The sequence below is a fragment of the Natrix helvetica genome (genome assembly GCF_964273705.1).
Source record: "Natrix helvetica genome assembly, chromosome: 14".
Lineage (NCBI taxonomy): Eukaryota > Metazoa > Chordata > Lepidosauria > Squamata > Natricidae > Natrix > Natrix helvetica.
The window spans coordinates 11,370,041-11,384,193 of record NC_138564.1 but is presented as its reverse complement, the minus strand read 5'-3'; the positions used below and the strand labels follow the sequence as shown (position 1 = coordinate 11,384,193).

Below are 14,153 nucleotides of genomic sequence, written 5' to 3'. Positions count from 1 at the left end.
AGGTCGGGGACGCCCAGCGGTTGGCAGGCAGCTCTTCGGGCTGTTCTTTGCTGCTGGGCGGCGGGAAGCTCCCCAATTCATCCTTTCCCACGGCAAAAGAGCCAGGCAGCCTCTGCGGTGCCTCTGCGAGCGCACGGCCAGCTCCCCGAAGTTCGCCGAAGGAGGAAGCGAAGGGAGGCAAGCCCCCCCCCTTGGAATATCGCCTCCAGTTTTGGTCCCTTCCCGGATGTAAAAAAAGACGTGGAGACTCTAGAAAGCGTGCAGAGAAGAGCAACCAAGAGGATTGGGGGGACCGGAGGCTAAAACGTACAGAAAACAGTTGCTGGAATTGGGGATGTCTAGTCAGGTGAAAAGAAGGAGTTGGGGGGGGGGGGGAAACATGATAGCAGGGTTCCAATATTCGAGGGTCTGCCACAGAGAAGAGTTGGGGGGCCAACTGCAATAATACACGCGGGCAAACAATCGATACAAACTCAAGGTCAACAGCTGCAAACTCGATTGCAGAAAATACGACTTCAGCCACAGAGCGGTCAACGCCTGGAATGCTCTACCCGGCTCCCTTGTTACGTCCTCAAACCCCCCATAGCTTCAACCTCAAACTGTCAACTGTGGACCTCCCCCCATTCCTAAGAGGTCCGTAAAGGGGGCGTGCATAAGCGCACCAGAGTGCCTACCGTCCCCTGTCCTACTGTCCCCATTTATTCGTACCCATTTCCTGTGTTCGTGGCCATGTTTATACCTGTTGTCTCGTACATGTTTGACAAACTAAACAAATAAGTAAACAAACAAACCTATTCTCCAAAGCAAGGGATGGAAACCAACCAAGGAAACCTACACTAAGGTAGAATTTTCCTGACAATTAGAACAATTAACCAGTGGAACAGCTTGCCTCCAAAAGGTGTGAATGTTCCAGCACTGGAAGTTTTTAAGAAGCGATGGGAAATGGGATAGGGTTTCACTCCAGTCAGCTGTTCCACTGATTAATTGTTCTAACTGTCAGGAAGCTTCTCCTCAGTTCTAAGTTGCTTCTCTCCTTGATTAGTTTCCACCCATTGCTTCTTGTTCTGCCTTAGGGTGCTTTGGAGAATAGCTTGACTCCCTCTTCTTTGGGGCAGCCCCTGAGATATTGGAAGACTGCTATCCTGTCTCCCTTAGTCCTTCTTTTCATTAAACTAGACATACCCAGTTCCTGCAACCGTTCTTCCTATGTTTTAGCCTCCAGTCCCCTCATCCTCTTTGTTGCTCTTCTCTGCACTCTTTCTCAACATTTTTTTTATATCGCGGCGACTAAAACTGGGTCCGTTTTTTGTTTTTTTTGTCTTGCTTGAACTGAGAGTAGAACTTTGATGGTTAACCAACAACCTTCTCTATTTAAGAGAACAGTTCCATAGAGCATGGGCAAACAGCTTTCCCCCTGATCTGGTTTTTACATGAGGGAGAGAATCAAGGATGTCAGAATGAGGAGAAAGAAGAAGAAACCCCAGAATTTTACCAGTCGGGCCATCTTTCGCCTCCCAAATAAAATGAAAAGACCTTTGATGTTCAAAAGGAAGAGAGAGAGAGAAAAGCTGCATTCCCAGTTGGTACCCAACTCCCTCCAGGAAGAAATGTTATTTTGAGCTGCAAAGAAGAGGGGATGGCAGAGTGAGAGAAAAAGCGATAAAGCAGAATTTTACCAATTGGACCACTTTTTGCCTCTCAAATAAAATGAAAAGAGCTTTGATGCTCCAAAGACAGAGAAAAGCAGGCAGCCCAGTCAGTACACAACTCCTTACGAGAGGAAATACTATTTTAGCTATTTTAATCTGTACAACAATAATCCATCTGTCTTCATTTATTTGGGTTTAGTTGTTTAGCCCAAGATATGTTGAATCAATTTCATAATACACAAGTGCAAAGTTGAGAGTTGTGGAAAGAGGTAAAACAGGGGGAACCAGAGATAATATGTTTTGTTAATTATGAAGAAAATAATTATAGCAAGCCAGACACTCCTTTATTCAAAGTATGCAGAGGCATAGAAATTCTTTTAAAAAATAAATCTATCGTGCATAAATAAACTTTAGAAAAGGTTCTGTGTAATTCTTGTTTAACTCTTTTTAAAAAAGAAATCAGAATGGAAGAATTACAGAAAGAAAAAGGAAATCCGCATTGTTCTGAGTCACGAAAGCACATTTATAATCTAAGAGAGAAAGAAAAAAGTTTTTAACATCCATATTCAATATTTCAAGACATTTATCACAGGTGTCAGATAGCTACAGTGATATGTCCATCATGACATTATTGGACAAGTTATGAAAAAAATAATAATTTCACACCCATTTATATAGCTGGAAGTAGTCTATTTAGAATCACTTTTAATTGAGGGAATAAAAGTTGCCAGAGATCACTACAGGTGTTCAAATGATAAAAATGAGAATTGAATGCCATAATACCAAGCACTTTGAATATAGAGCATTACCCGAGGGTTGTGGAAAGGCAGAGGTATTATCTTTACTGTTAAATAATTTTCTATTCCTATTCATTTTTTAGTGATCAGCTGTTAATTGCTACAGTTTTCCTCTCCGAGAGGAATACCCATCATAAACCAAAGATTTATCCAGGGAAGCTGCTTTAGGATTGTAAGAACCCGCCTTCTCTTCTCTGTCCACAAGGCAGACATCCTCCTGACACCACCTGCAGAAGAGAGAAGAAAGCCTTCTACCTTCAAATTAAGACCAGTTTCAGACTCAGTCTGTCTCAATGTTGCTTCCTATTGCTATGATTGAAAGGTGATGGCACCTCTTGGCTACCAAGGCAGGTCTGTGACAATCAACATTCAATTATAGCAGAAAGCTTTGACAGCATCTGCCTTGAGGCCAGTGTGCACCAACCCTGCCACTCAATTAAATGGCCTGTGCACATGTTTGCCCCTGCTCATGCAGGTGAGGATGTGCGTTTCTCTAGTTAATGTGTGCAATCTTTTGGGTTTCTCAGTCTTTGCTTTGGAATTAGATGTAATGGATACCTCTGAGCAGCGTAGATGTTTGTGGCTGATGCGCCAGCCCTGGCGGCATGCTCCAGTAGAAGTACTCCTGTGGGAATGAAAGACATAGTCTATGGACCTTTCCGATTCATCTTCCTAATGAGATCTGTCCTGTAACCTGAATCGGCTCTGCACTTGACCTCATGGGGAATTCTCCAGTGTAGGGAATAATTTGCAAGCTCCTTTGAAAGTCTTCCGATTAATCCCCATTAGAGGCATTTCAGGAACCACTTTCCCCTAAAGAAAACTGTGAAGCTTGGATTTGGGAGAACAGTTCACAGCATGAGCTATGGAAGTAGGAAAGAATCCTGAGCCTGTTAAATAATCAGAAGCATCCCTAGGACGGTGTAATGTCAGGATGCCTAGGAAGGTGATGCAACAGCTAAAGGCGACAAATAAGAGGCTTGGCTGAGCTCTTGACTTACAACCCCCAGGTTCCACTGCTTCAAATCCCATTTAAGGAAGAGAAGACTAATTTTACTGAGTTTAAATTTAATCCCAGCTCAAAATCTCTGGGTTTTCCTGCCCCCTTGATCAATTCAGTCTTGCACTGTTATCTTTGGCGTTTTTAGATTTCTAACATTAGCACACACCATTGCCAGCTTCAGTGCTGCACATATCACGGGCTAGTTTTTCTGGGGCGTGGAATCAATTTTGGTTTACTATCTTTTCCACCTTATAACAAGAGCTTTTTGTACTGGAGAATCTTTGTCCTTTTTAAAGCATTGCATACCAACTCCGAATACTGGCTTGTTTTAGAGGATTATCATTCCAAGTCTTTCTGAACAACATTCAACAATCTGAGATGATTTTGTGGTAAGGAAGCAAAAGATTTTGAGGCAATTCTTTCACTACCTTCATAGATCCATGCCAGAGTATAGGCAAAGTCTCTCGCTGCAAGCTGCCAGCCAGCTTCTCCCTTTGAGTCCATTCTTCGAAGAAACTGCTTGAGTTTTTGCAGATTATTCTGAATTATTTGCACAGAAGCCTGCAGTTCGGAGTGCCGGGTAGCTGCCTCCAACTTGGCCTGCAAGGGATCACCCCCAAGTCACAGGAGAAACACACATAATAACTCACAGTACTTCTGGCAAGCAAAAGAGGTTACTCAGCTGCTACTTCTTTGAAGGCAGAATACTCTATTCCCACCAAACAAAATAAGGATAGGTTTAGTGGCACCTCAAAATGAACTGATGACCTAAGCACCCGTGGGGAAGAGTGTCACAGCTTTGTTCAGGCTAAGGACTGGGCTGGTCTTTGGAGGGTTACGTACCCCAAATTGTGGATGGGACTAGTAGAACCGATCTTAAATCGTTTGCATTTAGCTAAAATTTACTTAATACAACGCCTCCTCAATCAGATGTCAACATTTTTCTTCTGACACCTTAAATGTTGTTATGGAATTGCCATTTTTAGAGGTCTCTAGGTCTGCCTGTGCTTTAGATTTAAGATCCCTGGATTGGTTTCTATTTTGGCAGATGAAGCTTACGTTTTTCACCCCGAATGTAGGCAAAATAAGTAGTGTAGCAAATTTGGACTGTGCTACTTAAAAGACCAATTTCTATCATGGAACAATTTCTGTTAACTATGAACAAGATGAATCAACTGCCAACTACAGCAAAGTGACTTCTGAAGGGGCAATAGCAGCACATCAACATCAATAAAGACCGTCTCGGTTTTACACGAGGCCGACTGAGCCTGTTGCTCCTATCAGGCACATCTCAGGTACCAATACCTATAAATGTGGTGTGACAAACTCAGGCATTGGTACCTACCTGGGCAGTGCAGAAAAAGACATCCAGCACTTTTCCTTGGCTCTTGAGAATGCAGCGCAGAACATCCAAGGACAGGATGTTGGTGGTTCCCTCCCAGATGGATAGCACCTGGCGGCGAAAGAGAGACAGAGCTGAAAGGCAGAACAACTGCTGTCATTCGTGACTCTACAAATGTACCTTTACACACTTTCCTTTGTAAGTGTGTTTGTTTCCAAATATTTAGAACTTGTCCAAGCGTTACAGAATGCCCCTGATCAGCTTGAAGGACATTTTATTTCCTTAAATAAGAACTTTCTGAGTATTCAGAGGCCCTGAATTACTTTTCCCCCTTTGTGATCTCAGAAACATTGTGATAACATTTTATGCCAGGAAGAAAAAGTAGAACAAAGGGACTAAGGTGCAGATTTCTCTTCCCTGCTTTTTCTCCCTAAAATAGCAGCAGGATGCAAGAAAGTAGAGAAGGAGTAAAAAAAAAAAAAAAAGCCCAGTGCTTCTTTACCTGGCTGTCCCGAAGAATAACAGGCAGTCCTGTGTCTTCCATGAAGCCTTGTCCTCCGAAACACTCCAGGCCTTCGGAGACCACGGCGATAGCCTGAAATACAAACTGACTTCTTGTACACATCTGACAAATATGCCAGGTTCCAGATACTTAAGTGTTTGAATATTTTTGTTTTTGTTTATTTTGATCTTTTGCTAAGCCACATTTACTGGGGGATTCGGGGGCCTGTTTGCTTATGGCCTTCAGCCAAACCAAATAACCAGGAACCAGAGTAGCTCCTCTTCTGACAACTCCATTTCATTCAAAGGCGTCTTACCTTCATGAGTGTGTGAAAAAAAACGGATGCCTTTGAATCAACGTCGTTAGGGAAAGAAGGGCTGATCTGATCCCTTAGACCAGGGATGTCAAACTCGCGTCGTCACAGCGGCGTAACATGACGTATCGAGACTCTTTCCCCCTTTGCTAAAACGGGTGTGTGCATGGCCAGCACATGACACATCCAGCCCATGGGCCGGGAGTTTGACATCCCTGCCGTAGACTCAATGGCCAAACAGCCCGGTCAAGAATATAACAGCCTGCGCAGATGTTTCCTTCCCCTCATCCCCTATTAATATCTGCCCTGAATAGGTGCCCTCTTTGCCCGTCGTGGGCACCGCTTAGTCCATGGCATCAAACTGAGCGTGACCTGCTTTGCCGTATAAAGTTTAGCGAGAGGGGTGAGCAGCCTCAGCATGTGCTTCTCCTGCTCCGTCGCCATCTTCGTTTCTTCCAAGCCAAGCAGTCTCGCCAGCTCCATCACCAGGAGGAACGCTGCTTGGCTTTGCACCTGCAGAAGTGGGAAGGCAGTTTGTCTGAGCAAGACTGGCACATTTTGAGACTGGCAACGTCCTCCCTTCCTCCTCCTGCTTCCTCCCTCTACAACTACCCGGAGCAATAATCACATGGCAAACTACAAACCACGGTTTGCAAGCGGCAATGGCAGTTTCCCTGTGTGGGGCAAGTTCCTGGACAAATCCCTGCAGTTCTCTTGGAAAGGTTTTTGGAAGTGATTTACCTGTGACTGCTGCTGCTGCTTCCTAGTGTCCAAGGTCACCCCCGCTGGCCTTGGACTTCAGGTCGGACTAGAATCCCCATTTCCCAGCCTTGTGCCCTCCCCACTACAGCCACTGCCTCTCCTTCCCTAGTAGGTTAAACTTTCTGACTCTTACATGCTTTGTTCTGTTGTTAAAGTTCTCCAGTTGTATGCTACTTTCCGTAACCTGGCATTTGATTCCAAACAATATTAGGAGAACATGCTGGACTTTTTCCCAAGTGCCCCTGACCCAAGAGGGCGTGTGCTCACCTCCATTCGTGCCAGAGTTTGCATATGCAAAGGGTGATCTTTGAGGGGTTTTCCAAAGGCTTCCCTTTTGGTGGCGTAATCCCGTGCCAGGTCGACAATTCTATGGATGGGAGCAAAGCCAGGCACAGGGATTAACTTTCTGCTATTTCCTAGAAATTAATTTCATTCTTTAATTAAAGCAAAATGTCAGGGAATCAGTATATAATATTATATACTTGAGGGATATAATATTGATATAATAAAAATGCTAGGAACTTCTTCCTCTACCACTCCAACCTCTAGGTAGCAAAATTATTTCCATTTCTCTTTATACAGACTAAAGGAACAATCTCTCCGCTCAGGAACATGCTGCCAATATTGGAGAACAAAATGGGTATTTTCCTTGGCATTTTTTGGGGGGGGCTTAAAACAAAGTTTGCAGATAGGTGCGTGAAGATGTTGAAACGCTTAATACACCTGAGTAATCCTCTACGGTCAGCAGGAAGTTGCCCAACAGGTGATGTCACCATATCTCTAGCAGTTTGAAAATTTAGGACATGCCAAACTACATTTTCCAATTGTTCACCCCGATTTAAATTTGCGAAATTATCCTTGCGATAACAGTACAGCTGAATTGCTTTTAATTTTGCCCAGATATAGTGTTTCCTACTTGCTTCTAGTACTCAGCCTTGAAAATCACCTTTTCATACTTGCTGCTGCAGACAGCGCATTATAAATCCTAGCGATGTTCATCATGTGGACAATGTAATGTATCCCTTGGCCTTCTGCAGTGATCTGAAAGCAATGAATTACAGCTTCAAATTATTCGAAAACTAAAATGCAATTAAACGGGCAACATTGGTACATTTACAAAAAACACAACTCTTAAATACCGTTTTCAGGATTTGAGAAAGAAAAGAGCACTTGGCTTGAAGCAAAGCTAGAAAAGCCGGACCTACAAACTGTTAGATTGGGTAATGGATAGGCACACGCAGGCTGAACGGTAACAACCGCTCTTTATTAAGTACAACAAGTGAGAACAATCCAGCGAAGGTTGAGTCTGACAGCAGCCCTTTTATAGGGAGCTGTCAGACCCTTCGGCCAATAGGATTAAACCTCTGTTCCTGCCGGAACAGAGGACCTTGGTGAAAACCACTGTAGTTAGGGCAAGTATCTAACACAAACCAACATTTCAATTTAAATAACTAATTCTAAAAATGTACAAAGTCTGCAGATCAGAAGGACCATAAAGCTGAGTAACACAATTCAAGCGGAGGAGCAACATAGGATGCTAAAACCATGTTTGTTATTGAATGCTCCGAAGAGGCCTATCGTACCATCCTCGGGGGGGGTCTAAAGCTTTTTGAACAATTGTTCAGAAGTCTCGTACTTTTTTTTTCCTGCTCAAATCATTTGAAGCAAACTGCACTAGACACTAGAAGTGAGGATCTTCCCCTCCGTAGCTTTCCCACCTGCTGGTATAAATCCGTACGCTAGCTGGGGAATTCTGGGAAATGAAGTCTACATATTCCAAAGTGGCCAAGCCTGAAAAACACTGGTCTAAGTCATCCCCTCCATCTTGCTGATTCTCTCCTTTAAAAACTAGCAGCCCTCCCTGCCCAACTGCAATCTCTGTGCTCCTCTCAATGTACTGAATGGAGGAAAATGCTTTCCTCCGGGGCTCCTACCAGATGTGCTCGAGCTCCATCCAGCAACAGCTCTGCAGTTGGCAACGACCTCGTGCCCATCTTGTCTTTCAGCCTCTGTATCTTTATGCCGTTCAGCTTCCCATCCTCATACGTTTTCAGGTAGAAGAGGGAGAGGCCCCTGGAGCCCTGCCACACAAAAGATGCTAGTGTCAGACCAAACAAACCGAGCTGGAATTCGGACATTACTGACCGCACAATTACTTGCAAGCTGCTGTTTCCTATTCCTTGGGTCGGCCTGGGAATCTGACCTGTTTTATCTGCCCATCAGGGCCCACGATCCTTGCCAGGGTCAACGTCATGTCTGAATCAGCCGCTGATGTGAACCATTTGAAACCGTGCAGGCTGTAGGATCCATCTGGAAGTTCCTTTGCAACAGTTTCTGTTCCACCTCCTGGGGAAAAAAACGTATTCTTGGGCCACAAATTTCCTCTAAAAGATGTCCAATGACCACTGATTGATTAGTTAGATTTTGATTCTGCTTTTCATTCATGAGTTAATGGGGACCTTCCCAACCCCCTCTTCCTATTTCCCCAGCACAAAGCTGTGAGGTAGGTTGGACTTCAAGAGGTAGTGCCTGCTCAAACAAATCTTTTGTTACAGCCCGATCAGATACCAAACCTTAAAACACCCAAATGCCTTTTAAAAATTATTAATAGTTGGATAAGCTGGCAGCGCAATTCCTCTAAAGACATGTTGGAAGGTTTCCAGTTTCATCAGGGGTATTAGGGTAATTTCTCTGTGAACAAGGTATCTGATTTTATCTGCCATCTGTGATTGCAGAAGAAGAGAACATTAACAAATAATCTAGAAGATAATATTTTGTATAGCCATTGTGCAAGTTGTAGTTTATGGACATCCCATTCCCCTTTTATAGAATAGCATGCATAAAGCAAGCACAAAATTCAAAGCATAGCAAAAAAAAAAAAAACAACCCACAAAACTTGTCTGGAAAACAAGCCTAACATAGGAATGTAACTTCTCTGAATGCAGACTGTTGAATAAGTCAGCCTACCCGAATATGCTCTTGTTTACTAAACTCTATTATTTTAGAAAGGATTGGGTCTCCCATGTTGCACCCCCTTACCAACATCCGAGCCGCCTTTGCGTTCAGTCATCCATTGGCCAGAGATCCAGAATGTCTTGGGGTCACCTGATGTCAAATGAGCATAGGCTTCTTCCAAGGGTTTTGGGATACCTACAGACTGTTGGAGTTGCAAGCAAGAGACAAAAGGCGGATACTGTATGTAGATGGGTGCAGAGATGAAATATCTGTCAGCCTGCCTTCAATTCCTATACGAGATGGGTTGGCACAAGCAAGAGGACTAAAAGTACATGATGGTCACCATCATAACCGGGGGGCCTATTTGCAGCTGGATAGTCAGGATCCCTGGCACAGCAGAGTCATGGCTAAAGTCGCTGAGCAGCAAAGGGGCAAGGGAGCTTCTCCAGAGATACTACACCCACAGCTCTGAAGGGTCATGGCCTAAGGCAAGTTCAGAGGAGGACAATCACCAAGGCCTTTGTACTATACGAACACGGCAGAGAGGAACCAGGCCAGAATCAATTCCCGCAAGCAAACAACATTTTGAGCTGGATTAACCCAGGTAGCCACCCAGCCAGGGGTTTCCAATTAACAGACACAAGGGTGCCCCAATGCTTCCTTCTAAGGCAGGGTGCCTTGGGTTGCTCTCCTGGGTGGCTCTTCAGGATTAATGAATGCCAGATGAATTGGAGTAAAGACTTCCTGATGCCTGGAAGGGACCCCTTATAGGCTGGCTTGACTATTATTCTTCTGCCTTCAGTTCTGGCTGCTTCACCCATTCGCTGCCTAAACCTTGTCTCGCCTTGTATCTGCAGAAAGTCAACTGGGGCTCAGACTGGCCTGGCCTTTGACTTCCGCACGTAGTATGTCTCTCTCAGCAAATCGGGGTGTGCACACTTCTGCCGACCCCACCCACAGTAACAACAAATAGGATGCTGTGGTCCAACCAGCTCTTCTACTCCCCCATGATCTCGGCAGCCAAGTGTTCACCTCTTCCCTGTCAAGATTATTTTGGGAACCAATTTTTAAGTTCATCATCAACTGTGGATTTTGGAACACAGGTCCAGTATCGTTGTGCAGGTTCTGGGAGTGACAGGTCATACTATATTATTTAAGTTTATTTAGTCAAGATTATATACATGGCCACCCAAGTCAGTCTTGATTATTCTGGATGGCTTACAAAGTAAAATGATCTGGAATTGGAGCCAGATCCTGGGAGTGTTGCTGGGGGTGGGGGCAGAATCCAATCATCCTTCAGGGAATTTTTTGATGGTGTAGATGGAAAGAGCTATGACTATTCAACAGGTGCAAAATGGATGTGACTTTCCAATAAATTTGACAATCTATTCTTTAAGAGGATACAATAGAGTAGTATTTTACACACACTAGTAAGAACACCTGGAGGTTTTAAATAATAAGAAGAGTTGCTTAGTTCAGTGAGTCCCACTTGTTGAATATTAAAGGCTTACCTCAATTACTTTTGCTGCTCCGTCAGTCATGGCTAGAGGGGATGTGTAGCAAGCAGAAGAATTTATAAAAAGATACAGCTTGGCAGCCTGATGAATACGGCTATGAAAAGAGAAATATATGAAGCTATATTTGGCATGCTTCCACAAAATATCCTGTCACTCCCAGAATTAAAACACTACTGAGAAAGGGACTTCCGAGGAAGCAATGGTAAAGAAATTGGTTACTGGAGAGTCCAAAAGTGCAATGAAATGAGGAGCTGATATAGGAACCAGCTTTTCAGAATTCCTCTCCAGAGCAAGAGAGGACTGGGGATCACCACATCTGCTGCAGACAGCAGCTCCATGCAGTGAGAATGTTTGACAGTGCTCTCCAGAAGGCTTAGAGCAGCAATCCTTAACTTTTCTGGCTCTGCAGACCGGTGGCAGCAGTGTGGGGGAAAGGGGATAGCTCTGCGTATAAATAATTATATTAATTCATCTTATGGATGATTTAGAATTCTGTAAAAAGAGGAAGATTTTGAAATTAAATATAATAAACCTTCCTGTGGGAAAAATATTGTGGATTAAAAAAAAAACATGTTAAAAGGACTCTTGAAGGTTGGACATAGAACCAAAACAAACTAAAGATTATAATTGAAAGAGAAGTGACCCACTAATACAGAATGGAGCAAAATATTCTAACTTTGGAAGAATTCAAGGGTATTTGCAAACAATGCCCTTGGGAATTATGATAAGTTATTGAAATTGTTCGTACTCGCGAGATAGGGGGAAGTCAAGTCTTCGGATATCTTTTTTATTATATCATTTTACTTTTTAATATTTTTCTTAATGTGCACTAGCTTTTTAATCTGTGTATCTTAAAACTTTAATATGAGTCATTATTTTGTTAAAAAAAGGAAGACTATAGTAAAAACAATCCTTGGGTGCAAAGCACTCAATGACTAAGCAATATAAAGTAGACTTTGCTGTTTAATATGACTAGAGTATGTATGTATGTATGTATGTATGTATGTATGTATGTATGTATGTATGTATGTATGTTTCTATTTCTAAACTGCCCATCTCCTTCAGAAATTTACTGGGAGTTGGGCAGCATCTTAATTTAATTTCATTAATTATTACTACAAAAAAGAATCCTACCAAACATTAAGCCATGCTAGGAGCCAAGAATATGCAAGAGACAGCCAAGCAGGTTCACATGGCTTTGCATGCCTCCCATAAACCACAGCAGTACCTCCAACAGGAATATCTCCTTTTATAACCTTCAGCCACAAGGCTCTCCTCAGCAGAGATGTCCTTCAGCCTCTTCCAGGCTGGGCAGGTGATCACCTGGTCCACACGTTGTCCCCAGGCATCAAAATGCAATAATCTTGGTGGGTTCAGCTCACACTCACGGCCCAAGAAGTCAATTTCATCTCTCACACGAGCTCCGAACCGTTCCAGGTCAATATTCACCTCGGCAAACACCTACAAGGTCAATGCATAAATATGGAACGTGAAGAGGTGGTGGGACAGAAGGTAGTTTTGAAAGGAGCTAAGTTGAGGAGCTGCTGATTTCTTTCTTATTTGGCCAGTGGTTTAACTGATGCTGAAGCTGATGTTCGTCTTCAAACCTCAAGCTAAGTTTGTGGTTGGTATAACCTGGTTACATCTCAGTGTCTTTCCTAAAAAAAAACCACTCAGAATATATGTGAGCCGGAAACTAGCTTGAAGTTTCTGCACATATCCTTAAGACCCTATTATTCTATATTCTTTCTGTTAGATTGGGCAATGGATAGGCACACGCAGGCTTAACTGTAACAACCGCTCTTTATTAAGTACAACAAGCCCTTTTATAGGGAGCTGTCAGACCCTTCAACCAATGAGATTAAACCTCTGTTCCCACTGGAATAGAGGACCTTGGTGGAAACCACTGTAGTTAGGGCAAGTATCTAACACTTTCACTTCATTTGTATCATCTTTTTTTGTGGGGTGAAATGATGAAAATACAGCGTTGAAAAGGCACGTCTTAAACAAAGTTCCTTCTCCTGACAGCTATCTCTGGTTCTGAATCTGAAACATGTCCATGAACAGAAATTGAGGAGTTCTCCCAAGTTCTGATTGGCATGTCACAGGAAGACCAAAATCCAGAGAATTATTTATCTCATTTGGTCTACTTCCCATCAGGAAAGAACAACTGGGAACCTCTCCCGAACACGTTCTGTGCTCTTAAACCTCATTTAGCGCGACGGTTCCCGCACCCTCCGGTCCCTATCCGGCCAAGGGACCTGGGCAGGAGCCGGTGGGGAGGGGGCCAGGGGCGGAGAACCGCCGAGCCAGCCCTGCGTCCGCCCCCGCCTGGCGCTCACCCACCTGGGCAGGCAGATGGGCTCTCAGGTAACCCTGGAGCAAGGGGTCTTCCAGGTAGGGGTTCCCCATCCGAGGCGCCTCCATCTTTGCAGAGGGCTCCTGGAGCGCTCCGCAGCCTCCCGCTTCCCGCAAAGGCTCCCGTCGGGGATGTAGCGACCGGGGCAGTCGGGACGAAGCTTTTGTTCGCCCGCGCGAGGCGCCCGGGGGGAACATTCCCACGGTTCAAGAAAGGCGTGCCACCTCTTCCATCCTCCTCACGGGCATTGCGAGAGCGGCTCTGAGCTGGTCCAAGAAGTGGGGGTGGGGAGCGGGGACGCCAAGCGGTTGGTAGGCAGCCCTCGGGGCTCTTCGTTGCAATTCACCCCTCCATCTTCAAAAAAAAAAGGGGGGGGGGAGGCGGAAAGGATCCAGCAAATTGCAGACCTATCAGCCTCGCATTAATAGCTGGGAAGATAACCAAGCAAGAGATAAGCCGATCTGGATGTGGCAACGAAAGAGCCAGAGGTGATTTGAGAATCATTGAACGAAGCCTTTCAAGCAACCAGAGGACTGGAAAAGAGCTGATGTGCTTCCCATCTTCCAAAAGTTCAAAGGAAAAATGGATCTACAGGCCAAATGTTCCCCAGGGAAGTCCAGGAAAAGATCATCAAGAAAGCGGTCTGCAAAAGCAGAGAAATGAGCAAAGTTATTACTAAATGAGGAGGAAGGACTCCCTGGAGAAGAGCCTCATGCTGGGAGTATGGAGGGCAAAAGAAGAAGGGGACGGCAGAGAAGGAGGTGACTGGATGGAGTCACCGAAGCAGCAGGCATGAGCTTCAATGGACTCCAGAGGATGGTAGAGGACAGCAAGGCCTGGAGGAACGTTGTCCATGGGGGTCGCGATGGGTCGGACACGACTTTGCAACTAACAACAGCAAATTACTAAAATGGAATATAGGGCGGGTGGGAGACAGAGGCTCCAGTCCAGCCT

General features: G+C 44.5%; 1 protein-coding gene across 3 annotated transcripts; it reads right to left on the bottom strand.

Moving 5' to 3' along the window:
- Nucleotides 1–2,290: 2,290 nt before the first annotated feature.
- On the bottom strand, nt 2,291–13,411 carry LOC309399021 (acyl-CoA dehydrogenase family member 11-like). 3 transcript variants are annotated; one of them, XM_081966461.1, is made up of 14 exons: nt 13,187–13,411; nt 12,069–12,301; nt 10,835–10,934; nt 9,408–9,525; nt 8,572–8,714; nt 8,303–8,449; nt 7,315–7,409; nt 6,636–6,735; nt 5,979–6,119; nt 5,294–5,386; nt 4,795–4,902; nt 3,878–4,049; nt 3,005–3,071; nt 2,291–2,697 (listed from the first exon to the last, which is right to left on the bottom strand). In XM_081966461.1, exons 1-14 carry the CDS (start codon nt 13,394–13,396, stop codon nt 2,547–2,549), a joined length of 1,878 nt encoding a protein of 625 aa, XP_081822587.1. In that variant the 5' UTR covers nt 13,397–13,411; the 3' UTR covers nt 2,291–2,546. The 3 variants fall into 3 exon arrangements, with proteins under 3 accessions (XP_081822587.1, XP_081822588.1, XP_081822589.1); XM_081966462.1 differs by having other exon boundaries at nt 2,291–2,694; XM_081966463.1 differs by having other exon boundaries at nt 2,299–2,673.
- Between the last annotated feature and the right edge of the window lie 742 nt (nt 13,412–14,153).